This window comes from Sugiyamaella lignohabitans, chromosome A (assembly GCF_001640025.1).
Source record: "Sugiyamaella lignohabitans strain CBS 10342 chromosome A, complete sequence".
Classification (NCBI taxonomy): Eukaryota; Fungi; Ascomycota; class Dipodascomycetes; order Dipodascales; family Trichomonascaceae; genus Sugiyamaella; species Sugiyamaella lignohabitans.
In genome coordinates this window covers 5452006-5476551 of record NC_031672.1, presented here as the reverse complement: position 1 = coordinate 5476551, position 24546 = coordinate 5452006, and the positions used below count along the sequence as shown (strand labels likewise).

General features: G+C 41.1%; 10 protein-coding genes and 1 non-coding gene across 11 annotated transcripts; 7 read left to right on the top strand and 4 right to left on the bottom strand.

The window, feature by feature from the left end:
- Window positions 1–1381: 1381 nt before the first annotated feature.
- On the top strand, window positions 1382–1897 carry AWJ20_1810 (uncharacterized protein; the record flags this gene model as incomplete). Its single annotated transcript, XM_018878718.1, has 1 exon — window positions 1382–1897. The coding sequence occupies one exon, from the start codon at window positions 1382–1384 to the stop codon at window positions 1895–1897; it is 516 nt and encodes a 171-aa protein (XP_018735992.1).
- Window positions 1898–4313: 2416 nt separating this feature from the next.
- On the top strand, window positions 4314–5279 carry GAS3 (Gas3p; the record flags this gene model as incomplete). The annotated part of the gene is made up of 1 exon (XM_018878716.1): window positions 4314–5279. One exon carries the CDS (start codon window positions 4314–4316, stop codon window positions 5277–5279), a length of 966 nt encoding a protein of 321 aa, XP_018735991.1.
- Window positions 5280–5871: 592 nt separating this feature from the next.
- On the bottom strand, window positions 5872–5945 carry AWJ20_1808 (the record flags this gene model as incomplete). The annotated part of the gene is made up of 1 exon: window positions 5872–5945. It is a non-coding gene; the product is annotated as a tRNA-Asn (tRNA).
- Window positions 5946–7134: 1189 nt separating this feature from the next.
- AWJ20_1807 (RnaseH domain, transposon factor) lies at window positions 7135–7458 on the top strand (the record flags this gene model as incomplete). The annotated part of the gene is made up of 1 exon (XM_018878715.1): window positions 7135–7458. The coding sequence occupies one exon, from the start codon at window positions 7135–7137 to the stop codon at window positions 7456–7458; it is 324 nt and encodes a 107-aa protein (XP_018735990.1).
- Window positions 7459–8279: 821 nt separating this feature from the next.
- Window positions 8280–9752, top strand: AWJ20_1806 (U2-snRNP associated splicing factor; the record flags this gene model as incomplete). Its single annotated transcript, XM_018878714.1, has 1 exon — window positions 8280–9752. The coding sequence occupies one exon, from the start codon at window positions 8280–8282 to the stop codon at window positions 9750–9752; it is 1473 nt and encodes a 490-aa protein (XP_018735989.1).
- Window positions 9753–12027: 2275 nt separating this feature from the next.
- NRD1 (Nrd1 complex RNA-binding subunit) lies at window positions 12028–13920 on the top strand (the record flags this gene model as incomplete). Its single annotated transcript, XM_018878713.1, has 1 exon — window positions 12028–13920. The coding sequence occupies one exon, from the start codon at window positions 12028–12030 to the stop codon at window positions 13918–13920; it is 1893 nt and encodes a 630-aa protein (XP_018735988.1).
- Window positions 13921–14090: 170 nt separating this feature from the next.
- Window positions 14091–15119, top strand: AWJ20_1804 (uncharacterized protein; the record flags this gene model as incomplete). Its single annotated transcript, XM_018878712.1, has 1 exon — window positions 14091–15119. The coding sequence occupies one exon, from the start codon at window positions 14091–14093 to the stop codon at window positions 15117–15119; it is 1029 nt and encodes a 342-aa protein (XP_018735987.1).
- A 143-nt stretch (window positions 15120–15262) lies between these two features.
- Window positions 15263–16192, bottom strand: MRPL17 (mitochondrial 54S ribosomal protein YmL17/YmL30; the record flags this gene model as incomplete). Its single annotated transcript, XM_018878711.1, has 1 exon — window positions 15263–16192. One exon carries the CDS (start codon window positions 16190–16192, stop codon window positions 15263–15265), a length of 930 nt encoding a protein of 309 aa, XP_018735986.1.
- Window positions 16193–16517: 325 nt separating this feature from the next.
- PAC2 (Pac2p) lies at window positions 16518–18068 on the top strand (the record flags this gene model as incomplete). Its single annotated transcript, XM_018878710.1, has 1 exon — window positions 16518–18068. The coding sequence occupies one exon, from the start codon at window positions 16518–16520 to the stop codon at window positions 18066–18068; it is 1551 nt and encodes a 516-aa protein (XP_018735985.1).
- A 151-nt stretch (window positions 18069–18219) lies between these two features.
- TMA20 (Tma20p) lies at window positions 18220–18456 on the bottom strand (the record flags this gene model as incomplete). The annotated part of the gene is made up of 1 exon (XM_018878709.1): window positions 18220–18456. The coding sequence occupies one exon, from the start codon at window positions 18454–18456 to the stop codon at window positions 18220–18222; it is 237 nt and encodes a 78-aa protein (XP_018735984.1).
- A 605-nt stretch (window positions 18457–19061) lies between these two features.
- Window positions 19062–24287, bottom strand: CHC1 (clathrin heavy chain; the record flags this gene model as incomplete). The annotated part of the gene is made up of 2 exons (XM_018878708.1): window positions 19062–23736; window positions 24175–24287. The coding sequence occupies 2 exons, from the start codon at window positions 24285–24287 to the stop codon at window positions 19062–19064; spliced, it is 4788 nt and encodes a 1595-aa protein (XP_018735983.1).
- Between the last annotated feature and the right edge of the window lie 259 nt (window positions 24288–24546).

The window sequence follows — 24546 nt, the reverse complement described above, 5'->3', positions numbered from 1 at the left end:
GAGCAAAGTATACAAGATAGCCTACAGGCCAAGGCAATGACGACGTCCACAAAAGAAAAGGAACTGTCCATTGGAACCAGCTGTAAAATTGATAATGCAACGATCGAGCACAGAGGATGCCAATAATGTTGGAAATTGCAGCAACCTGAACAATTTTTTTAGGTGATCTGTCTACTCGTAAAATCTTAGACCATTTAGAGCAAAAAGCTGACAATAGAGAAATATGAAGTATGAGCAATGATATAGAAAATTCTTTTGATAGAAATCGCTCCTCACCAATAAAGCGCCAGTTGACTGTCCATTTGTAGAAAAAAGTACGAGAAAATTCGAAAGCACGAGATATATACGATATAGGGTGAGAACACAAGAACGGCAATGCTGTTACTAATTGAATCATTGCCATTGGAATCCCCAATAGAATGCTCCGTTTGAATCCAATTGTGCTGAGATATATCATTCCAGCACCAGGCAAGAATAACAGCGCATTCATCTTAATAGAAATTGACAGACTGAACATGATGCCTGACATGGTCCATTTACGGGATTGCAAACATAATATTGCGAGGACAGACGTGAGAGTACCAAAGCAGTCATTAAATAATCTAAGTAGATAAATGCTATGCAATCTTTTGGAAAGCACTAACAATGGTAAAATATAAGGGGGTGCTTTCGCCTTAACATATATCCTTAGAACAAGAGCCAAGGTCACAAGATAGAGACCCATAAAAATATATTGTGCTTTCCTAACATTGGTTCCTTCCTCGGTTATCTCATAAAGAGCTTGAAATATCCAAACATGAGTCGCCGGATAAACCAATGGACCAGTATCACCCTTGATCTGAATATAGTCACGCTCTCCTTCAACAACCTGCTTCACTTGGGCCATATATGCTACCCAATCTATCTCGGTGTATGGGATTCTTTTGATAATAAGATAACATAATGGCACATCGACAACCCATATTAGTATCGCCCAAATGGACGAATAAGAGGGATCAAAGCCAAATGATAATAATCTTTTAATATTGGTGGTCGCCATTGCACACCAAGTCTAGAAATGGCAGTCGCCCATAGAGATATTGAGCCCCACATGAATCGATCCGGGTAAGCCGTCATAAAATAGTTACGTGGGTGGAGGTTTGGCATGTATATATCACCAATTAGAAGTTCATCGGTCAGATAATTGTATGAAAATACTATGGGTTGCTCTTCCTTAGTTATATTAGGCCTTGTCTGGCCTTGTTTAGTCGTAATCTACGTATTCACTGTGCTGCCCCTGTAATTGACTGACATGCAGCTGAATTGAGATTCTGCATTGAACTTACCTTCAATATCACACAACTGTACCAGTCAAAACAGCATCCACTTGTATTATCAGAAAATGGCTGTTCTTGCAACATTGTCTTCAGTCGCACCGTATCACCTCCTTGTCTACTCTGCACTGTTTGGGGCCACCTCGTATCAATCTTTCTATGCCGGAATTGTTGCATACAAGGTCCTTCCTTTGAACCAGTTTGCCACCCTCCAATCACACATTTTTCCCGCTTATTTTACCTTCCAGGCTGCTGCCTCTGCCTTTTTGTTGCTTACCCCTCCATTTGCATTCGGAGCTGCTGCCTATACCGCTCTAGGTGGCTCATTGACAGGCGGCATTATTAATGCTGCGTACTTAGGGCCAAAGTCCAACAGAATTAAAACTCAGAGAGATGCCCGGGTCGAACTTGAGGGTAAGAGCTACAAAGATCCCACAGCAAGTGATGAAATGAAGAAGCTAAATAAGCAATTTGGTGCAACCCATGGTATTTCTGTTTTGTTGAATTTGATTGGTTGGGCTGGTTTAGTATTCTACGGGATTCTGTTAACAGAAGGATTGTCTGCCAAATCCCTGAAGAAATAGCGCCTGGGAACAGTGAGTGCTATTTCCGATGTTTATTCCTGAACACATACTTCTCCAATCTCTACTCACCCCACTCTGGACAATATATTCTCCACTCTTTTAACATGCCATGCAAAATATATATTTATACGACCATTACACACACACAGTGGTCCTCTGCTGTAGAGTCAATCCGTATTGGCAAGGGACAATTGGTTAGAATTTGACAATTGGACTTCTAGTTCGGGTTAGCTACTGGGCTAAGAGAGCAGGCAGCTCTAAAATTAGAACCAGTTCAGGTAAAATTCTATGAGGACCAAGCAATTTAGTTAATTCAATTTTTGATGAACTGAGAGGTTGAAAACCACGCACTACATATTCGGATTCCGTATATAAAAATTCTGTCGCCACTTTCTCACTGTGACCAAATCTTGCCCATGTCTTTTCCGTCCTGCAGCCGCCACAATGTGACCATTACCACTAGCTGAGATGCAGACCCCGCGATCGGACGCCACAGTTTGATACTGTCTCTTTCATCAGTTCTCCCCTAATTTAGTGCTCTCGATATCTTGCATAGAGTTGTCGATCTTCTCCCTACCATGTGTGCGCTGCAGACGTCGTCTAATCCAACATCCAACAAAGTACAAGTTGCCGAGCCTTCGGAATGCGAAAAATTGATAAGGATATAAATAGTAACAATCTGAACCCACTAAGAGAGTCGAATTATCACAATTGGCTCTTATTCATACTGTTTAGTCTCATAGAATCTCAGGATCAAAATTATAATGGAGTCAGATTGAATGAATCACTTTTTAGTCATTGTAAGTCATATATGCACGATGCGTCACGACTTTCTGCAATGTGATCGGCAACTATGCCCATAATTCAGATCTCGGGACAAGCATTGGACAAACGACATACACTAGGATCAAAACAAGTTCAAGCATGAAAGAAAACGACGTGTGACCAAAAGCGACCATGACCAAGCCCTAAATGTTGCTGCTTTTCTACGCTAATACCTTGGTGGCAACAATAAGGGGTGTCAGAATATAAAAAGGGTCGACAATGTCGGTTTAAGATCTCTTTTGTATCCCCAGACATTATAAAAAACAACTCAAACGATACACTACTATTAAGATTACTTGTCTACAACTATTAACGACCTTATCTAATATTTCTCCTACACAATTAAAAATGACTTTCAAGCTCAAGTCCATCAAATCTAATTCTTCTGAAGCTACACTTTCTTCTGTTTCATCTGAAGCAACATTAACCAAGATGTCAAAGACTAAAAACTCACTCAGAAGTTTTTTTGACCCTGCGCCTAAAAAGGAGAATGCCCCTTGGAATGCTCCTGATTATAAGCAGTTCCCTGGCACAACTTCATACAACTCTCGCCTCAAGTGATCTTATTGTGCTTTTTAGTTCCCTTAGTCGGAATTTGCCCGAAGTGCTTTGATTTATTGTTTATTTAACGATTTTTGTTTTTGTCTGTGTTCTAATTTGCTTTTATTTTTTGTTTTTGTTCTATTTATTTGTTGCTTTTTTGTTTAGTCTGCATGTTCCTCTTATTTATTATAAGCTTAATAGATATTAAGTACGACTAATCATCTTCTTTATAGATCAAGATCTACTACTTACCGAAGATTTTCCGAAGATCTCACGACCGCTAACTATAACTTATAGTTTAGAAACTTCTATGTAAGATAGTTTATTCGGCCACCAATCTGCCAGTACAGAACTATATTTTATTCGTTGTGAAGATAATTTGGAGCAATATGAATCGTACCTCCCTTTTGACTCTTACGCCTCACTACTTACTTGGTGCCTTCAAACACAGGTCAGTCCCCATCTCGTGACTAGTTCAAAGCTTGAATTTTAAACTATCTTTCGATAATATCTCGACCAAAAATATGAATATTATAACTAATAATTGCTGAGAGTGGGACCCCTATTAATCTGCGACATAATTTCCATAAAATATACTTGTGTTAGCCTCAAGATGTTGTTTACCTCTTTCCGTCAAAACTGAGAGATCTGATTATACGCGTCGCTTAATGCGTCGCTTAATCGTGTTTCCGTGCATGTACCGCCGCGCGTTAATTTCATATCATGCCATGCAGTTTTATAAATTCCACTGCAAGCCCCTTGAAAGAACAAAACTCCCAGATATTTAACTTTACCAACGTCCTGAATTCGGAGCAAAGAGTGTTTTTACTTTCTTTTGATTTCTGTTAAACCATCACATTCGTTTAAAAAAGTTCCAGCTCTCACTGGTGTATTTTCTGTTATATACAATTTAGACCTCAGGGAATCTTTCCTAAGTTTTATCGGCAGTCAGTTCCTTTCTATCCGTTACGTGTTTTTTTGGCATTCACTATCGCTGATCTATATTGTTTGTTTCGTTTCTGATTATTTACTATTTGACATTGCAAAAATGGTCAAAGCTTTTTCCCTATTTGGTCTTTCAGTTGCTGTCCTCGCCAGTACCGTGTCTGGGTTAATTCCTATTACCATCAAGGGCTCAAGATTTGTTAGGCCAGGTACGCAAGCATCCGATGCTGGTCAGGAATTTATTATCCTTGGAGTCGACTACCAACCTGGTGGCTCATCCTCGTTTGACCCCTCGGGAAGCTCCGATGTCTTAACAGATCAAGATGCTTGTCTTCGTGACGCCTTCGTCCTGCAGCAGCTGGGTGTCAACACTATTCGTGTTTATTCCGTTAACCCCTGGCTCAACCACGACGCTTGCATGTCTGTATTTAATGCTGCCGGCATTTATGTTGTTTTAGACGTTAACAACCCTTACCAGTCACTCAGCAGAAGTGATCCAAATAGCACTTATAACGAGGGTTATCTTAACAACGTCTTCGGTGTTATCGATGCCTTCAAAGGTTATCCTAATGTTCTTGGTTTCTTTTCTGGTAACGAAGTTGTTAATGATAAAGGCTCTGCTGAAGCCACTCCTCAATATATTCGTGCTGTCCAGAGAGATATGAAGCAATATATCAGTTTGCACGCAGATCGTCCTATCCCTGTGGGGTACTCTTCTACAGATGATATTGCTTTGAGATTAGCCACCTGGCAATATTTACAGTGTGGCAATGATACGTCTAAGTCTGATTTTTACGGTCTGAATTCCTATGAATGGTGTTCAGGACAGAACGATTGGCAGTCCAGTGGATACGGAACTCTTGAGTCTTCTTTTAATGATACTAGTATTCCTGTTTTTCTTTCCGAGTATGGCTGTAATACGGTTTCCCCTCGTACGTTTACTGAGGTCAATGAGGGTATTTACGCTGAACTTGAAAATGTTTCTCTGGCGGTTTGGTTTATGAATATTCTCAGGAAGTATCCAACTATGGACTTGTCACCATTGATGATAATGGCGATGTTACTTTGAGACAGGACTTTAATAATTTGCAATCAGCTTATAACAAGATCAAGTTGCCGACCACATCTGCCAATGATATACCCGCTGCTGTAGATGCTCCTGCCTGTAGTGCGTCACTTGTTAGTGACTATAGTGGCTTCCAGACTAGTTGGAAGCTTCCACCCTGTCCGGCCCCTGAGCTGTTGAAGAATGGTGGTGGTAACAAGAATCTGGGAAAGATTATTGACTTGAACACTACTAGCACTAGTTATAACGTGTTTGACAGTAATAACAACACGATTGAGAATGTCAATATTACCGTTTCCGCGGACAATCAAATCAACTCTCCTAGTGGAACTGTTACTACTAGCGGTAATACTACTGAAAACAAGACGGAAAGCGAACCCAAGAAAACCTCCACCTCGAAGGCTGGTTCACCTGTGAATACTGCATCCACAGGTGTGCTTGCTGCTATCTTTGCCATTGCTTTTATGTTTGTTTAGTTTCTATTCTTATTTCACTGTTTTATTAAATTTCTGTATTAAGCTGCTCTTTTCCGGTGGTGACTTGTTTCTGTTGACGCAGGCTAAAAGAAAAAAGATAGCCTGAAAGAACAAAAAAACGACCTCGGAGAGGATTGAACTCTCGATCTTGCGATTAACAGTCGCACGCCTTAACCAGCTTGGCCACGAAGTCCTAATACGGATGTTGCAGACATAGTTTCCTTTTACCTGTCACCTCTTATCTTATCAGTCAAAATACAGGTAACCTAACCCTGGGATCCAAGATTTATAAATGCTCGTAGTTTCCCTTAGAAGTTGAAAGACTAAGCTTGGTTATCATTAAGTCTTCTTATACTAACTTCTAGAGCGCCAGGAAGCTAATGCACGCTACAAAAGAGAACTCATGATCGCTAAGGCGAAGAGCTGGAATTGTTTTTGTCACAGTTGAGTAGTCAAACTGTTTGGCTGGCTCTCAAGCTGGTGAAACCAAAACAAAACCCCGTATCCCTCATGCCCGCGCTGCGTATTGATGACGATAGACATACGCAGACGTATGGGGAACAGATTTATTGGACAGCCTCTTTCCTTCGGTACCGCTTTCCACTAAGGGGATAAAGCCAATCGAAACCAGTGTGAATTGTTCAAGACTGCGTGAAAAGGAAGTGCAGTCTGCGTTACAAGAACAGGCTTCGCCCACGCCCAAATTATTGGGAGTGATGGTAGATAGTCAGTGGAAGTTCTCCAAACAAGCTGAAGCGATAGCGAAAAAGGAGGAAATGGTCTTAGGAGTTATACGCCGTTTGGGGGGAGTACCCTTGGGTGTCAAGGCGCATAGATGCGCAACCTATACCAAGGCTGTGTAAGACCCATATTGGAGTATGCAAGTCCAGTGAGGTATCCTAAGACATCAAAACAAGAACGGGAGCAGCTTAACGCATTCAAAATGCGGAATTGCGAGCCATATTGGGTGCTTACCATCAAACACCCATCGATTGCCTCCATAAAGATACTGACATCATGCCTGTAGAGCAACGATATGATGCCTTACAGGATAATTATATCATGCGACTACATCGTAATGCGGACCCTCAGAACCCAGTTAATACTAAGCCTAGATGGTGGAGTAAGCATACGGAACACAATGAGTTGGTCCAACGACTCTATGAGGTTCTACCTAAAGAAGATATCTTTCAGGACCGGATTCGACGAAGGAAATCACCGTGGAAGAAAGAAGAACAAGGAAACCGAAAGTAAAACTCGGAAGGTCAAGAGTGAACTAAAGCAAAAGATTCATCAAAGACATCACACAATATGGGAATCGAAATACCAGACGTCTGCAAAAGGAGAGTTTTACCGGCCATTTACTCTTCCAAGGTTATATAATGGCAGACCACAAAAACCCTTTAAGATATTTCTTAAATGAATCCTCAAAGAATGAACTCAGTAAACTGGTGCAGTTGCGAACAGCCAAAGGAGCGTTTGGAATGTTCTTCAAGAGGTTTAAAATCAACAACCGACCTCGTCAATGTGAATGTGGAGAGGAAGAAGATGTTAAACATCTATTATGTGAGTGTCCAGTCACTGAAAATCATCGTCAGATCTTGCGTGACGCTTCTGCAACGCTAGATCTTAAAGTTCCCCTTGATTCCAAGAAGGGCTTAAAAGCGGTATTGGCCTTTTTGGCCAAAACTCTGCGATTACTTTAGACGTTGTTCTCTTATGGTAGAGATGACTAGTACCGGTTTTTTCCCAGTAAGCGTTACTAAAGGCGTAAACCTGGTTGCTGAACCGTTTTCCCATGTACTCATTGAAATATCGTAAGTCATTTTGATATAATGGGGAATCCAATGGGCTCAAATATATCGAGCTCAAAATAGCAAAGTAAACAGCCTGCAATCAGGTCAATATAAGAGTGGTCCTCCTGGTGATATATAAAAATGGGATTTGAAACAATATGATTTGTACGTTCGTTGTGTAAAGTATAGGACTTTAAGCATCGTTAATTATTTATTGTTGCCTACCTTACTGTTCTCAAAGTTGGTCCAGGCATGCTAGGCAGACAACCGCATCCAGTAACAGAAACATTCTACCTTGTAATCATTGATATACTAAAGATCTAATTATAAACAGAAGGGCAACTGTCATCGAATTAAACAGCAGAGGTAACACGAACGGTAATCTTGGCGAGATTTGACTATTAGCTTGATTTGTACTACTTATGTATAGTAAGCGCCTCAAGTTTATCTTCGATATTATTATTATAATTCTCTGTTCACTATGGACTTTAGAGTAAATATAGAAAGTACAGGACATTCGTATGTAGTTAATACAAGATAAATAAATAATCACATGGATTCGGAAATTGGTTGAAACTGTTAATTATTGTAATGCGAGTAAGCCTTTATCTACCGTAATAAGCAGATGGATCAAAAACTCCAGCAATAACAAACTATGGTGGTACCCATAACCACCAGACTACGAACTGCTCCAAGCAAGCGACAAATATTACTCTTGCTAGCCACAATCAATGGCGACGCCAATAAATTTAGCAGAGTTCAGGGTTGGTGGTCAGAATGACCGTGGGCGCACGAGAGTACTCACAGGAACCCAAATCGAGGAAGAAAAACCTCGAAGCAACAGAAAGCGGAGAACTAATTATCTATCAACACCATTACTATCACCCAAAGAAGTTGTGAAATCAGCATACGCCTCGATAACTACTCAACAACGCAAGTACAAGGACAGAAAAGAGCTTAGTAGAAATTATATCCAAGTCAGAGACAACTCCAACGGGACGAGGCAAGGGGCAGGACACAACTGGTTCGTTTTCCCAGAAAAATCTCGGGCAAAGCTTGCATTCAATGACGTTTTAGAGTCTTGGCCTCACTTTCTAGAAAAGTACGGAAGATGCGTAGAAAACCAATCAGACACAAAATTACCCGCTTGTTTCAAGGGGAGTGGGCTAATGATCCCCCCTGAATCACACGACGAACCACAGAGAGTGGAGGCTGTTAAAGAATATTTAAACAGAAGGCAATGGAACAAGTTAGCATGCTTCAGGAGTCTCATGGCAAATATGATGTCGCAATACCAAGTGTCGGGCCTAACGATATCACTAGTAGACCGATCAAGACAGATAGTAAAATTTGAGTTTGGATTTCCCATTAGCAACTTCTCCAGGAGTATCTCAATAGACGGACATGCAATACTATCGAAAGATCATTTTGTTCTTCTTGATGCAAGCCAAGACTGGAGGATGAAATACAATCCATTCGTTCATGGCCATCCCTTCATTAAATTTTATGCCGCCGTTCCCTTGATGAGCCCAGATCGTTACGTGATCGGAGCAGTCGCAGTATTTGACAGCTATATTCGTCAGAAAATACCGGAAAATCTAATCGAGACTCTGAAAAGTCTGTCAAGAAAATTATCCGACTTCATCAGTGCCGAGGCCTCAACAGAACTTTCGAAAACTGAGCCAGAAACAAAAAATGGGTCCACGTATGAGAGGCTCTTGAACAAAAATATAGTCTCGTCGAAGTCGGATGAGAATAGCTCAAAGCTCTTTTACCCACAAAACTATTTAAAACTTGGTCTCTGTTCGTCGACAGGCCTGAAGTATAGTCCCACACTTATTCAATCATATCAGATTCTAAACGAGCTGAAAGATTGCCAGGACGGCAAAGCTGCTATAGCTAAAGCAGCTAAAATGATCGCAGGAGTCTTGGAACTAGATGTTGTTTATGCCGTAGAAGTCCATATAACAGAGTCATACTCTACGAGGTTATCACGCTTCCCGTTTCCTACCGGCCATAAGTTCCCAGATAACATAAGCAAACAAGAAATAATTGGGCGGTCTCGAATCCTTGGCACACCCTCTGTGTCTATTAATTTCGTTGGGGGTTATAACATTCAAGAAGTAGTACATAGATTTGATAACGACGTCCATCAAACAGCCTTTGATTCACCCTATGGAATACAGTATAACTCTGCAAAGTAAGTAAGAATCAAGGTTTGTTAGGAGCAGTCTGAGCTAACGCAATTAAATTAGCGATGATATGACATACAAATCTGGTATATTCATGCCGTTCAAAAGGATGCCTGTAAAGGTGGTGTACAGAGCTCGTAGGGCAAGATCAAGAACAAAGACTCTACGTTCAACTACAAATGGGAGCATGATCTCTGAAACAGAACTCTTAGACAGTACAAGGATTTTAAATGCAAACACAAATGGCCCGGTAGATTTTAGCCGAAAGGGGGGCAGCAACCGCAAGACAACATCCAATCAAGCGCGAAAGCATAGTATGCTAAGAGAGCTGACAGCTACTATTTCACGAGTAGGATCCAGGTCTAGAGCTGGCACTTCGATAAAAAGCCCCGAATACGTGATACAAGAAAAACAAACAAACTTGAATGGAGTAGATGGACCAAAGTTACAAGGAGCTACGCCACCAGCCATAATGGGAGATGAAGCCCTAAAAATCAAGTTGAGGAAGACAGGGTATGTAATGGGGGGCTTCCGTACTACTGACAGAGCCTTTTTACCCTCTGATGTCGAATATATGAAAATCTGCGTAAGAGCATTAGAAAGTGTCCTTGCTTGCTCTTAAACGATCTCATAATATTTAATAAATAAATAGTAAATATTCACGACAATCTCAAACAGAAATCCTGGCAACATTGGCCAGCTAAAAAAGTGCGTTGGAATCATTATCATCATCCGGAAACACCGTATTACCGTAAGCATCACTAACCTTCAAAATTTCCACAGCATCACTGATATCCTTTAAATTTTTATCTTCCATAATCAAAGCTGCTGCCACATGAGGACAAATAACTGCTCTTGTAACCAATGTTGGATCATCAAATTTTGTCATCCATTGAAAACCGGGCATGTCATATTGTTTAATTACCCGAGATGGTGGAACGACCTCGTCAGCTATCAATCCCAAGGTGAATAATCCACGCGGGCCATAATACCCTGCTCCAGAAAGAATATCATCGTTTATTAGACTGCTAATCCAAATATTACCAGTATCCTTCTCTAATGCATACTTTTTAAGTCGTTCATAAAATGGAGAATCGATTCTCTCCGTAATAATACCCTCTGCCAGCTCTTGACAACACTTTCTGACCCTAATTTTAAACTTGGTCTCATCTACTTCCTTTGGATACCCATGAACATCTGCCAGCTTAAGGGCTTCGTCTAAGGTCAGTTTGCTTTCATCTTTGGGAGCCACTTTCGACTGAACATCGAATTGATCTTCTTCTCTGTAGAAACTGTTTTTCTGTTGCTCTAACAAAATCTTTATTTTCTGATCTTCCTGTTCTCTAACCTCCCTACTTCTTTCAAAATTACTGAGCTTTTCTAAAAGATCTTGCTCCGTCCGTCTTTCCTGGTCCCCTTCTACAGATTCCCAATCTACTTCATTCGCATGAGAAAATACATCATCAGACGTACTGTGTTTTTGTATTTTATTTAGAGGTTTAGGAGCAACATCGATTATCGGCTTCTTTCTCTTTTTACCATAAAGCTTTGGTCCATCTTTGACTTGCGATGATCCCGGCCTCGTTAATAGCACCTTCTCATCCCTCTTTTTAGCCTTCTCTACTGTCTTCTTGAATGAATCAAGAGACATGCTATCGGCCATTTTTAAATTTAATTAAGTGCTTCGAGCCAATCGTACACACATCAATATCTTCATGCATTTATACCGGCATACACAAGGCAGTGTGAGATTCAATATCTAGAGCTTGAATCCGATGCCCATTAGATGGTCCTCAGAAACTTTCCTTAATAAAATATTTCAGCTATCTAATGAAGTATGACACCAGTAATTTTCGAAGACTAAACATGACGACATTGGGATACACAAATATAGGGTTGGGTTTATACCGTTTTGTATAAAAGGGGTGACGCCCCACCTCCATTTGATTGCAAATTATTCTGAACGTAATTGTCGTCACTATTAACTGTCTAAACTTTTGCATTCGATTGCTTTAAGTTGAATACTAATTGAATTTCCGTACAAGCTAATAGGCAGTGTAAGAAGTTATAAAAACGTGCTCGGTTATACGTAGCGTATTCAATAGAGACAACTAAAGGGAGCTTCACGGTTCTTGACTAAGGCACTTAGCTTCTAATATTAGTAGTGTATTTAAAAAAATCAATACGGTACCTAAAGCTTGGCTCGTTGTATACATACAAACTAAATTCACTCATTTTTACAGTTGTTCTTAGGTCATAATTGTGGTGCTACACAGAGACTGCCGTCATGTCTACAGAAGAATTTTCACAGACTTTAGAGTCTTTGTTAGCTGTAAAGCCACCAGGTGTTTCTGGATCCAAGATTCGAAAGCTCACGCAGTTGGCAATCGGCTCTGTCCAGTCCGAGTCAGTCATTGTACAGAAGCTTTACACTCATTTTAAGAAAACACCAGTAGCCAATAAACTAGGCGTTTTATACGTTGTTGATGCTATTGTTCGTGGACTTTACGATGAAGCCAAGAAGGCAGACCAAAATCTTGTGTCTGATGCACCCGAAGGTACATTTGCGGGTGGAGTTGCCCATATCGCTTTTATTATAGACGGTTTGATTGATGATTTTGTTGATAGTCATCAACCGGTGGAAATCATTGAAAAGGCTCTCAAAGTGCTCAGTATATGGGAGAAAGGAGGAACTTTTCCCCCTCCCTTGGTTAAAAAAATGAGAGAAAAGATGGAGAGAGAGTTAAGAAATCAAAAAGAGAGTGATGGTATTCCATTGTTATCTACTACGCCACCCGGGTCGCCACCTGCTCATGCCATCGCAGCGGCAGAATCTTATGCAGAGGCCTCGAAGAAATTTAGTGTCAATCCCACTGTTACTACTCTACCGTCAGCTGCTAATAGTACTATCCCAAGCGCCAAACCCGATACCGCTTCTATATTGCAGGCGCTAGCTAATATCGCAAAACAGAAGCAGTCTTCCAGTGGATCATCGCCAAATCTAAACTCTGGCTCTATTCCTAACATTTTTCCACTTCCTTCTTCAAGCGGCTCTGCCTCCTATACTCCAGCTTCTGTAGCAGGGAACTCTTGGGAGCCAACTCGCTCTGATCGGAGTCGCTATAATGATCAGGAATCACATAGAAGAGCATCGCGGTCTCGCTCTCCGGCAACAAGAGACTCCAGGTCGCGGAGTCCTGCTATTTCATCAAACTCACCAAATATGCCTTCGAAATTCAAAATAGATCAATCACTACCCCCTGGTCATGTGAGAGTATTCAGTCGTACTCTATTTTTGGGTGGTCTTTTGCCAAATGTTACTGAAATGGAAGTCAGTGACACGTTTAATCAATTTGCTAAAATCCAAAGTATCATATTTAGTCAAGAAAAGCGACATGCATTCCTTAAGTTTTTCAATCGTGATGATGCTGCCACGGCCAAAGCTAAAGTGGACGAGCTAAATTCGAAGGGAAGGAGTAGTTTACGGCCCAGATGGGGTGCCGGTTTTGGACCACGAGATTGCTGCGACTTTCCTACCGGAGTTAGTGTGATCCCGCTAAATCGTCTGTCAGACTCTGACCTTAGGTGGGCGGCAACAGCTTCAAATGGAGGAACTGGTGGTTATCCTCTAAAGGAGTTTATGTGCATCGAAGAGCCTGATATTGCCATTGGATCCGGGAATAGATCCCAGAACAATGATTCAAGAGCAGGGAACCGTGATTTTGATCGCGAGAGGTACAGAGACAGGGACCACCATCGAACCGAGAGCTGGGAGGAGCGTCGAGATAACAGGGGCAGTTTTAGGGATAGGCGAAATAGCAGAGATGGCCTCAGAGATCGAGGTGGGCGGGAGGAAAGAGATACCCGTAGCATCAGGGGCCCAGGTGTGCCTTCGGTTCCTTACAGGTCCCAGGTGGACCCAATTCAAGGCGAACTCCCATCAATGGCCAACATGCCTCCGGGATTTCAAGAGCTTCTTTCGAGTATGTCAGCACAACAGCAGCAAGGGGGTCCCATCCCATTTCCTCCTTTCCCGTTTCCTATGGGGTCAGCGCCATCAGGAGCTCAGTCCTTACAAGGCTCCAATCGTGGCCCACAACCAGGTCTGAACGGCCTGCCATTCACAATGACACCCGAAATGGCCCAGTTTCTTCAACAACAGAAGCAGAACCAAAAATAATTTATTTTTATTTATCTTTATTGAATTATTGTATATAGTACTAAAATTGTCAAATCTGCATCTTCACCATCGTAACTCCAGATATGCATGAAGCAGTCTGATTTCTGCCGCACCCTTAATAGATTGACTTGGAGTGCAGTTCATATTAATATTGAAATTTTGAGGGAAATATGGTTTCTTTCACTCCTTTGGAGACCCAATCCCCACTCTTACCGGAACAGATCCCGACAGCATTCCAATCATCAAAATCATTAGCATATAAGGTCCCATATTTATCTGGTCTGATAATACGTAAAGCGCTGTTTAACAATACTGGAACCAAGCTGGCTTTGACTCACAATGACCGCCATATTCGAATATGGCCAGTTGACCAGCCTGATTCAAAAGCTTCATTTGAATTGAGAGTAGCACATGATAGGCCTGTTGAAGATATTAGCTGGGACCCGCTACACGCTGACCGGTTTGCTTCGTGCTCTACCGATGGTTATATAAAGATCTGGGACAGTAGAACCAAAAAATGTGTAAGGGATACTAAAGTCGATGGTGAAATTTTGGTAATCAAATATTCAACAGATGGTAGACATATATCGGTGGGTTTAAGGAGTGATCTTGTCATAGTTTTCACCAACCAACTGCAGCAAGTGGCATCGTATCAAGAAAGCGATGAGGTCTACGATTTGGCCTGGTCCAATGGATCAGATATTTTAGCGATCTCGCTAGGGAATGGTAATGTGAGACTTTTAAATTTTGTCTCTTCTGGTAATATCAGTAGTCCATCGTCAGGAGCTAACGATGAGACCAATATTACAACTAATTTGTCAATTTTACATACACTGCGGGGAAACCGCACAGCCACAAGCTGTATAGAATTTGATCCAATAGGAAGATACCTCGCTGTTGGATCTAATGAAGGTATAGTTAGTTTATGGGATACCAAAGAATGGATTTGTGTCAAGACATTTTCGAAAGTCGACCAACCTGTCACATCAGTCTCATTCTCACATGACGGAAGTCTTCTAGCAATTGCCTCAGATAGCAACGCGCCAATAAACATTGTATGGCTGGATAATAATGAGTATATTTACTCAATTCATCCAAATAAGTCCTTCCTTGGACGACCCAACGTTGACTGGCATCCTCTACGCTTCGCTCTAGCTTATACTGGCGAACCTTATTCTGTTATAACAATAACCAAATAACTTATAATAATGCCTGTGCTGTTTATGTATAAACATATATCTAATATATTAATAAATCAGTCTGTATCTCCTATTAAACAATCAAGATACAAGTCATGAACAAATCAGCTTGTTTGGTCATTTACAAATTATGTACAAATTATCTAGTTCAGCGATAGAAGAGGTTCGACGCTGTTGTAATATGGCTCATCAAGTTTGCTGCCCAGCTCTTCGCGAGTCAACCAGGCAAAGTCTTGGCCATCCTGAGGGACGAACTTTCCATGCAAAATGTGTGATTTAATGTAGAACTCTCTTTTTGAACTGTCAGTGGATTCTTCCTTGCCAATAACTTGGCCCGATTCGTTGAATCGCGTTACGCCGGCCGGAGTATTTGAAACAGTCCATGTGTTGATATTTACACCACCAATCTGTCTAAGGCCTCGCTCAGCAGCAATGTGGAGAGGTTCTTTTTGTTCTAAAGAAAATGCTGGAAACCGCCAAATATTCTTATCTTGTTCTTTGACAACCAAATACAAGGTACGGTCTAGCTTTCGTTTCAAAGAAGTAGTGTCATTGATTTCGTCAGCCTCGGTGTGTCTGGAATTAAGAACAATTGGCCTACCCAGAGAATCATCAGATTCCTCATTGTTTCCGAATAAACCATCATTGTCAGCACTTTGACGAGGAATAACAATCTCCTGCTTTAATCTTCTTTCTCTGTTGTGCTGAATATCAGGAATACCTTTTGGATACCAGATATTTGCATGTCTTGGAACTGGTCCTCGCTGAGCGGCATTGAACTGTCTCTCCCTAAGAGATCCCTTCTTAAAGTAATAATATGAAGGAAATGTCCACATCAACCTGCGTTCTAACTCATCTTGATAGTGATAATAAGCTTTTTCAAATTCAGTTAATTCAGGCGTAACCACAGGTGTTCTACTGAGAATGAGTCCAGCAAGAATTCTCCTAGTTGAAGCCTTTGTACCATCAGTTTCCGTCGAATACAATCTTTTACAAGAGTTATTTATATTTGTTTGCAAATTCTTTAATCCAGAGCTCTGGACTAGCCGCCTCGAGACACTAGCTCCAGCCATTGCCGGTTTTTGGTTTTTATTCGTGTTCGTTGGATCCGAAACCCACACCCCAGAATTGAAATTTTCAGCGGATCAATTTTCATGAACTTGAGAACTGCATCTCCGGGTAAAAAGTCACGTGCACAAATCTCTTGCTAGCCTGGATCAAGATGATTGAGATTTACATATAATTAACTACCCTCCACTGCTTCGATACTGTGATCCGTGAAATGTTTGTTTCTAAAACGTTAGTTTATCCAAGCAAATTACGAGTATAACATCAGCCGGATTTCTAAGGGGGTAGCAATATCGCTCACAGCTTGGAGTGCTATGAATCTAGCGAAGAATGGCAAATAATTATGTTGGGGATAGGCTCTCATTTGATGGTGAGCTTTGTACTGTCAGGTTTTTAGGGCCAATTCCACAATGGGGCTCACAAGTCATTGCTATTGGAGTTGAGTGGGATGATCCTACAAGGGGAAAGAATAATGGTAGCCTCAATGGAGTTCAATATTTTCATTGTCGAGTAAACGGATCTGGTTCATTTTTGAAAAGTACTCGAAAGCCAGATCCAGGTATGGGATTCTACGAGGCCGTACAAGAAAGGTATCTTTATTCAGATGAAATTGAGTGTGAACCAATAATGGTTGGCCGTTCTAAAAAGGTTGAAACGTTAGGAATTGACAAATTATCCCGTTACCATGCCCATATATCGAGTCTGGAAATGATATCTTTATCCAGGAACCGTATATTTCGCCAAGGGGAAATGGGCAGTGTTAGGCTAGACTCGCTTAAAAGATTAGATTTAAGCTTCAATCTATTTTCGTCTCTGCATGATATTATGAAAATAATAAAGCCATTAACCGGGCTCTCAAGCCTTATACTAAACGGCAATAGATTTAATGATAATTGCGACAGTTCGGAAAATGCTCTATACCCGATCCCTCATATTACAGAGCTTTCTTTAGCCTCGACTCTTCTTAGCCCATCTCAGATAGAATTGTTTCTGAGTTCTGTTTTTACATCTGTTAAAACATTAAATCTCTCCGGTAATCTCCTTGAAAGTATTCCTTCTGGTCTGTTATCTGATCAAGGAATTGCTCCATTTCTTCAAAAATTGGATTTGTCCTGGAATTATATCTCTGATTTAACAGGGGAGAATGAGTCTATCACTAGCAGATCAAGATTGATAGAATTAGATCTATCTCACAATCGTATCACAGAAGTCCGAGCAGATCCCCTAGAGAGCTGTGAAGTGCTTGACCTGAGATCCAACCTCATTAGCGATTGGGCCAGTGTCGATGCTGTCGGTCGAATCAAAGACCTCAGATCACTGCGCATTAACAATAACCCAATAATTAATCCCACGAAGTCAGAATTGGGGATAGGCGCTGATAATAAGAAAGAAGCACAAGAAAGAGAAGGAAACGTAGAAGAAGAGGATAATCGTTTGTTTGTTATTGCTAGGTGTCCTACTATAGAGAAGCTTAATGGCTCTTTTATCATTGACAGGGAAAGAACCGATGCAGAACTATATTTCATGTCCAAAGTTGCCTCCAATAAATACGATCTGGGAATCAGAAGCTCAAATAATTGGAAGAGATTGGTAGCTAAGCATGGAGAGCCAACTGTTTCTGTGACACCAGCAAAAGAGAATATAAAAAATCGTCTGCTGAGTTTGGAGGTAATTTACAAGTCGAGAAAAGAGAAACTGATGGTTTTAGGGACCTCATCCGTGCAGAAATTACGACTAGCAGTAGCGAAAAAGTTTGGCCTATCGCCGTTTGACATTATACTTTCACAGTCCGATCAGATTTTGGATTCTGATATCGACTCAATACCAAGAGCATTGATTTCTGACGAGCCGATTATTGTACAAAATATCGTAGAGGCTTAGACTAGCTCATTATTTATACATTTAAATATTAAATATTATTTAACAGCTTACATCACGAGAGCTCTTTGAGTCCCCACTAAATTGTTAGTTACGTACATGAATGTTTAAGATGGGAACTTGAGCCTAGATCTAACCTCACATCGAGAAGCAGTTACCATTCAGACACAATCTTTCCAATGAGAATACTTACCAAGCCATCACCTAGATATGTGACAACATTAATACCAATTCCCTTGTTTATAGATTTGATATCTTCCGTAGACATGGTCAATATCCCAACAGCCAAAGCATGTTCTTTACCCTCCGCATATATAGTCACAACTTGGCCAGGTTCATAGCCTGGAGCATCAGGTAGCCAGGCACCCTTAGACGATAAACCGGGACACATGATATTGGCGCCGCCCAAAATAAACTTAATAGCGCCACGATCCACTCGGACGTTAGGAAACGCATCTTTTGGTAATTTATGAACTAATCTCAAAGACGGGATCAGATCATCGTCAAAATGCTGGGAAAGTAAGATTTCATTTTCAATGGCATATAAAGAAACCTTATCAGTACACTTAACTTGAACAAGCTGACTTTTCTTCGGAATGATATCATCTATTACTGGCTCAAGTCCAGGAAATTGTCCAGTCAATTTGGTCTTTATTGATCTCTGCACAGATGATTTAGTGTTAGACCTGGAATGAATGTCCTGTCGAGTAAATCTGTCATAGTTAATATAATACTTGATAATAGAACACTGCCTGGTACAATCTATTTCGGTGAATATACTCACTTTTTAAACATATTCGATGCCTCAATAAATAGTAATGCTTCGGTATTCGACCAGATAGCCCTCACTTGAAGATGTATGCTGAAAAATAAACACAGCCGTACATTAAAGGTAACAAACCCATCTTCAACGCGCGCTCACAAAATTAAAAGAAGAAATAAACTTAACTCTAATATATAAGAAGTAAATGACACTAGCAGAATGACTATTTATCCTTAGAAAGCAGCTCCAATACCATTGGAGTAACCTGTTCCCTGAGTAATCATGAGCCTATTTGCACCTCCAAGAATGGGCGTTTGCTCTTCTTGAGTAGCACGAGCCTTTTCCTTCTCCTTACGCTCCTCATTGTCTTTAACCAACTGGGCCAGAAGATCGCCTTGTTCCCTTTCTATATTGATAGTGTATGGCATAGTATAGTCCTTAAGACCATGTCTCCAAGAAAGCTCGCTGACAACGTCACGTCTGATCAAGTGGTAACATGTGTACAGGGTAGCAACGTAACACTCTTTGTTTCCAATGTCAACAAAGTAACGGAGAACGTCTTCAGCAACCTCAGTCTTTTCTGACGTCGCCGCAGTAGTAATGACATCCTTCCACAGCTTGTCTTCCTTCGAAAGTGCAATGCTCTTGTTCCACTTCTTGTTTTTCTTATACAAATGAGCAGCAATTTGTCTGAAAAAAATCAAGTCATGCTTTTCGAGTCTTTCAGCAAGATCAAGTGGGTCATAGCGGTCGAAATTATCAACAGAATCCCGTAGAGATTTGTAATCCTCTTCCTCAATCAGCAAATCGTGGTAAGCATTGTTAACTGCGAGGAGGTTTTGTGATTGTACGTTTACAAGGAAGGGCTTGATCATTGGCAAGTTATCGCTCTTTTGAAACATTCTCACCACTCGAGAAATATCAATACGGGCAGTCAACGCAGACAACAAATCAGTGATGAGATGTGGTTGTTCAGCCATATAGAAATTAATAGCCTTGTAATAAATTTCCAAGTTAGTGACCTTGACAACAATCTCCTTGAAGGAATTGTGATCAAAAGCATCAGCAGCACGCTCAATCATAGCCAAGGAAGCGTTGTCCCACTCATCATAATGGCAGTACAAGAATACCAGCTCGGGCCAAAGATGAGCTTGTTCACAAGCTCTGATGACCTTAGGGATGTTGATACGTGACCAGAACAATTTCAAATGTTCCATCAGCTGTTCAGGGTGATATTTGGAATAAAGAATGGCCAATTCAGTGAACATTCCCATATGAGCTCTTTCAAGACCTAAACCTTGTTCAAACAATGAGATAAGTTCGTCAAAACAACCGATGTACTCATATCGCTCAACAAGATCCTTGAGCTCCTCAGCATGAACAATCAAATTAAGACCACAAATTTGAGCCAGTCTAAACTCCTTATGCTCAATACACGCTTCATTAACCTGTTTCCAGACCTTGATATTGCTTGCCTTACGAGCACAGTCGACTGCGCTTTGGTAGTCATTGAGAAATACCAATGTACTGGCAAGCTTAGCCCAGTTAGAGATTGAGGTAAACACAATCTTAGCAGCCTCGTACTGCTTCTGATTATATAACCTATCTCCAACAGATTCAAGTTCAGCAACATTTGGAGATGACAAGAGGTTTTTCAAATCATCAAGTCGCTCAGCATTAGCGTAGCTGATCAGCAGCTGACCATCAACTAAAGGTTCACGGAGAGTTTGACGGGCCATTTCCAAGTAGCTAATTAGCTCCTCATCCTTGCCAGCTCTGGTAGCGATCTCAATAGTCTCCGCAAAGTTGCTTGGATCCTTGGCTCGCTTATAAGATTCGAGGGCATCGTTAATTCTAAGTCCATTCAATTGAGCCTTACCTAATTGGCTCCAGACCGAAGGCTCATCAACCTTTTCAGCATAGTCTTCAGCGCGATCAAGTGATAAGACATGATCAACGAGGACTTCAAGCGCACTGCTATGATTGTTATGCTTCTTGTGTACTTGGAAGGCCTCTTCAAACAGACCATTTTCGATACAGATTTGGGCAATATCTTCAGCATCGTAGTTGTCGAGACGTTCGATATAATCACTGACACGAGACTTATCAGCCTTGATGGCAGTCAAAATCAGTAAGTTTTGAAGGTTTTGGTTATCATTAAATGGTGACGGCTCAAGGATAATCTTGTCCAACAACTCAATAAGCTCACCAGGTAAGTCAGCTGACATAAAAGATTTAACAGCGATAGATACGTCTTCAGGGTTGGTGCTTTCAGGCACCGCTGTACCGACAACTTGGTCAATCAAAGATCTACGGTGAATATTCTCATCGGACAATACGTACGTCCAAAGATCAGGGTCAGCTCTTGCCACAAGGTATCTAGCCTGGTGTTTATACATAGAGTTTTCATTGGTGATGCGGATAAGTTCCATATCGTTTTTACCTTTTTCATAGGCAGTATAGGCAAGGTAAGGATCTCTACTCTCACAATATTTACCAACAACCAAGGTATTGTAAAACTCATTTTCCTTCAAAAATTTCTCAGGGTTATTGTTGCTGTCAATGTAAATCTTCGCCAGAGCATCAAACAAGGCAGGCTCTTTAGAACCTCCGTTAAGAACAGCTTCGAGGAAAGGCAGTAACAATTTCAAACGATTACGCTTTTCGACTTCAGCAACTAGAGGTTCAATGGGGACTTGTCCCACCACCGTCTGAAGCAAGTCCTTGATAATGGACTCATCACAATCCACATCCAGCAAACCGCCAACAACTTCAGGAGTCTTAGCAGGGTTCACCCTTTGGACATAAACTTCGATGAACTTGAATTGCTGTTGTTGGTACAGATATAAGACTAAATCATGAACGAAGTCAAATCTGTTACAGACAATAATCAAAGGCAATTGATCAGCCAGTTTGGCATCTTTCAGGAAATTCTTGAGTTTCTCAGGATTGTAGTAGTTGTTATCTCTAGCAATTCGTTCAATTTCGCTGAATTGGCCGATAGCAGCAGCAGATTGGACATACTTCAAAACAACGTCGCTGTCCTGGGAAAGGTTTACAATACTTTGTAAATAATAATACAGGCCCTCAGGAGTCTTGAACTCCTCGAAGAGCTTAATCAAATTAACGGGACCCACCAAGTCGGAATACTTTGTAGCAACCTGAATAACCACTTGAAGGTTTTGTCGTATGTTGACAGTAAGCATTTCACGGAGAGATTCCAAAGTCTGTTCAACAGTCAATTTGCCAAAGTAGCCAACGAGCCAGTCAGGGTTCAAAACATTTGTATGAACGACGACTCTCTTGATATCCTTTAAGTCATCATAGTGTTCTAAAGCACGTTGGTAAAGACCAGCCTTCTCACATAATTGAGCAATCCTAGCACGATCATAGTGACTGAACATTTCATTACCAAGAATAGCATCAGCAACTTGAGGAGCATTGATCAAATTCACCTCAAGCAATCGGGTTTGCAAGTGACCTTGGTCGGGCGAATTGTCTTTTAACGCGTCCAGCAAGAAAGCAGTGGCTTGTTGAATCAAGTTTTGAGAAAGGAAAACATCGACAATTCTATCAAGATTCAAACCCGAGGTACCGGTGTTGACCAATTGAGTTGCAAATTCAGTAGCCTTATCGGGGTTGACACGAACAATGTTCTGCAGCAAAACAGCATAGTCTGGCGTATAATTGACTTTTTGACAGTAGGGCAAAATCTTGTCAAACTCTCCCAATTCTGCAAAAGCAGCGACAACTTTCAAAGGAACATTCGCACGCAAGTAAACGCTTAGCGCTAATGAAAGATCGAAGTTTCTAACAATATCACCAAGTTGCTCAGAAGATTCCAGTTTATTTTCTTTCAACCATTTCTCAAATAGAGGCTTCCTATCTTGTTGTAGAACCGGTAACGCTAATTCAATAGATTCAAACTTGTTTAGAGAACCCTTGTCTAACAAAGTAGAGAAATATTGCAAAATAGGTGAAATTTGGCCAGGGGCTGCCTGGATATTCTTTAAACGTTGAATAGTTTCCTGAGTACGCAATAAACCTCTGGGAGAAGTAGCTGCGACCTTGGCAGCCTCCAAATAATTTCCAGCATTTAACAATTGGTTAAACTGTTGGCTATACAAAGAATCCGCGCCTGGCAACCCACCTCTGGAAGCCAATCCTAGAGCCAATGCAGTGTTGCTCAAATTATTCAAAATGTATTCGACAATGGTATTTTCATTAACAGAAACTGACAACACTTGTCCTTTTTTGTTAATCACCAAAACGCCCGACTGCTCGGGTCCATAAGTCGATGCAGTGAAAATAGTTTCAGAGGAAATGCGGTTCATGTAAATACATACAGCAGTTTCCAAATCATACAAGTGGATAAAACCGTACTTGGTGATGATATAAATGATTCCATATTTAACAGAAACTTGGACTGAAACTGGGAAGTCATTGCTCGCCTCAGGAGGGAAGAACAAGTCAACAGCCTTCTTTTGGTAGATAGGAGCACCTTCTTGATGATCGATTTCAACGACATGCAACTTAGCAGCACCAGTCGCACTTCTATTAGCAAAAGTGAAAACCTGAGTGTCCACAGTAGCGCCATCTAACCTCAGCGTACCAAATGCAGCTGAATGACCCTCGATTCCTTGAGACACATTTCTATCTTTGGAATAAAGCTGAATGTTGCCAACGATTTTCTGATCCTTCTGGCGGATACCAGTTAGGGCCGACCAATTACCTGCCTTGTTGACAGTGTATCCAATAATTTGTGCTCCAGCTAAAGATGCGTGGCGGTCAGTGATCTTTACAGGTGCATCTTGAGAAGCATCAGTGATATCCCAATGGTAAATAGAGGTCTCAGAAATCAAACCTAAAGTACTCTCCGAGACCCATTTCCAATAGACAATGTCTTCACTAAGGTTAGCCGACTTTAAACGTTGTCGGTTTCCAAGGTTGACGACCTAATTTTTTGTTAGCTTTCTTTCATCCCTCTGTACCCTACTTCCAATATATAAAACGCTCCCTACAAAGCACACAATATCAATCACCAGAATTTATAAAGATTGTGTGTCGATGCATGGAAACTAACTTTGGTACCTACCTGAACAGTTTTGCCCTGAGCGCGGAGAGCAATGATAAAGTCAGAGGGATGCATGATGGCCGAGTCAGCAGTCATGTTCTTACGAACAACTTGGTTGCTGTTTTGCAAGTCAATAATTGCGACCATATTCCCAGCCGCTGTGCTTTCACGAACGCTTGTCTGAGTTAGAATAGGCTCGAAGGGCATCTAGAGGCAGAATTGCGCTCGTATTGAGCAGTCTGCTCAATTAGTAGTCGACACAAAGTACTTACCAAACATATTTGTCGCTTTCCAATGTACAGGTGGCAAATGTGATGGCATTCTCAGGAACCTCAACCGACGAAAGCACCAGGTGCTCTTGGAATTTGATAGGTAAGTCCGCCATGACGACTAATAACCAAGTACGATATTATTCGATCAATTGGCTAAATAATACAAAAGTAAAGCACAAAAAACTCAAATAATTACGACAAATATGTCCTTTTGTCAATTCTGGATGTGTCTTATGTTGTTATTCGGTGTTGTTTGTGCTTTGTGTTTGTGGTGTTGTGTGTGGAGAAAGAAGCACAGTAGTCGCAGTTACTGCTTGGGCGGGTCTCTGTAGTAAAGTGGATTACGTGGGATTTCTACGTGCGGCTGTTTGG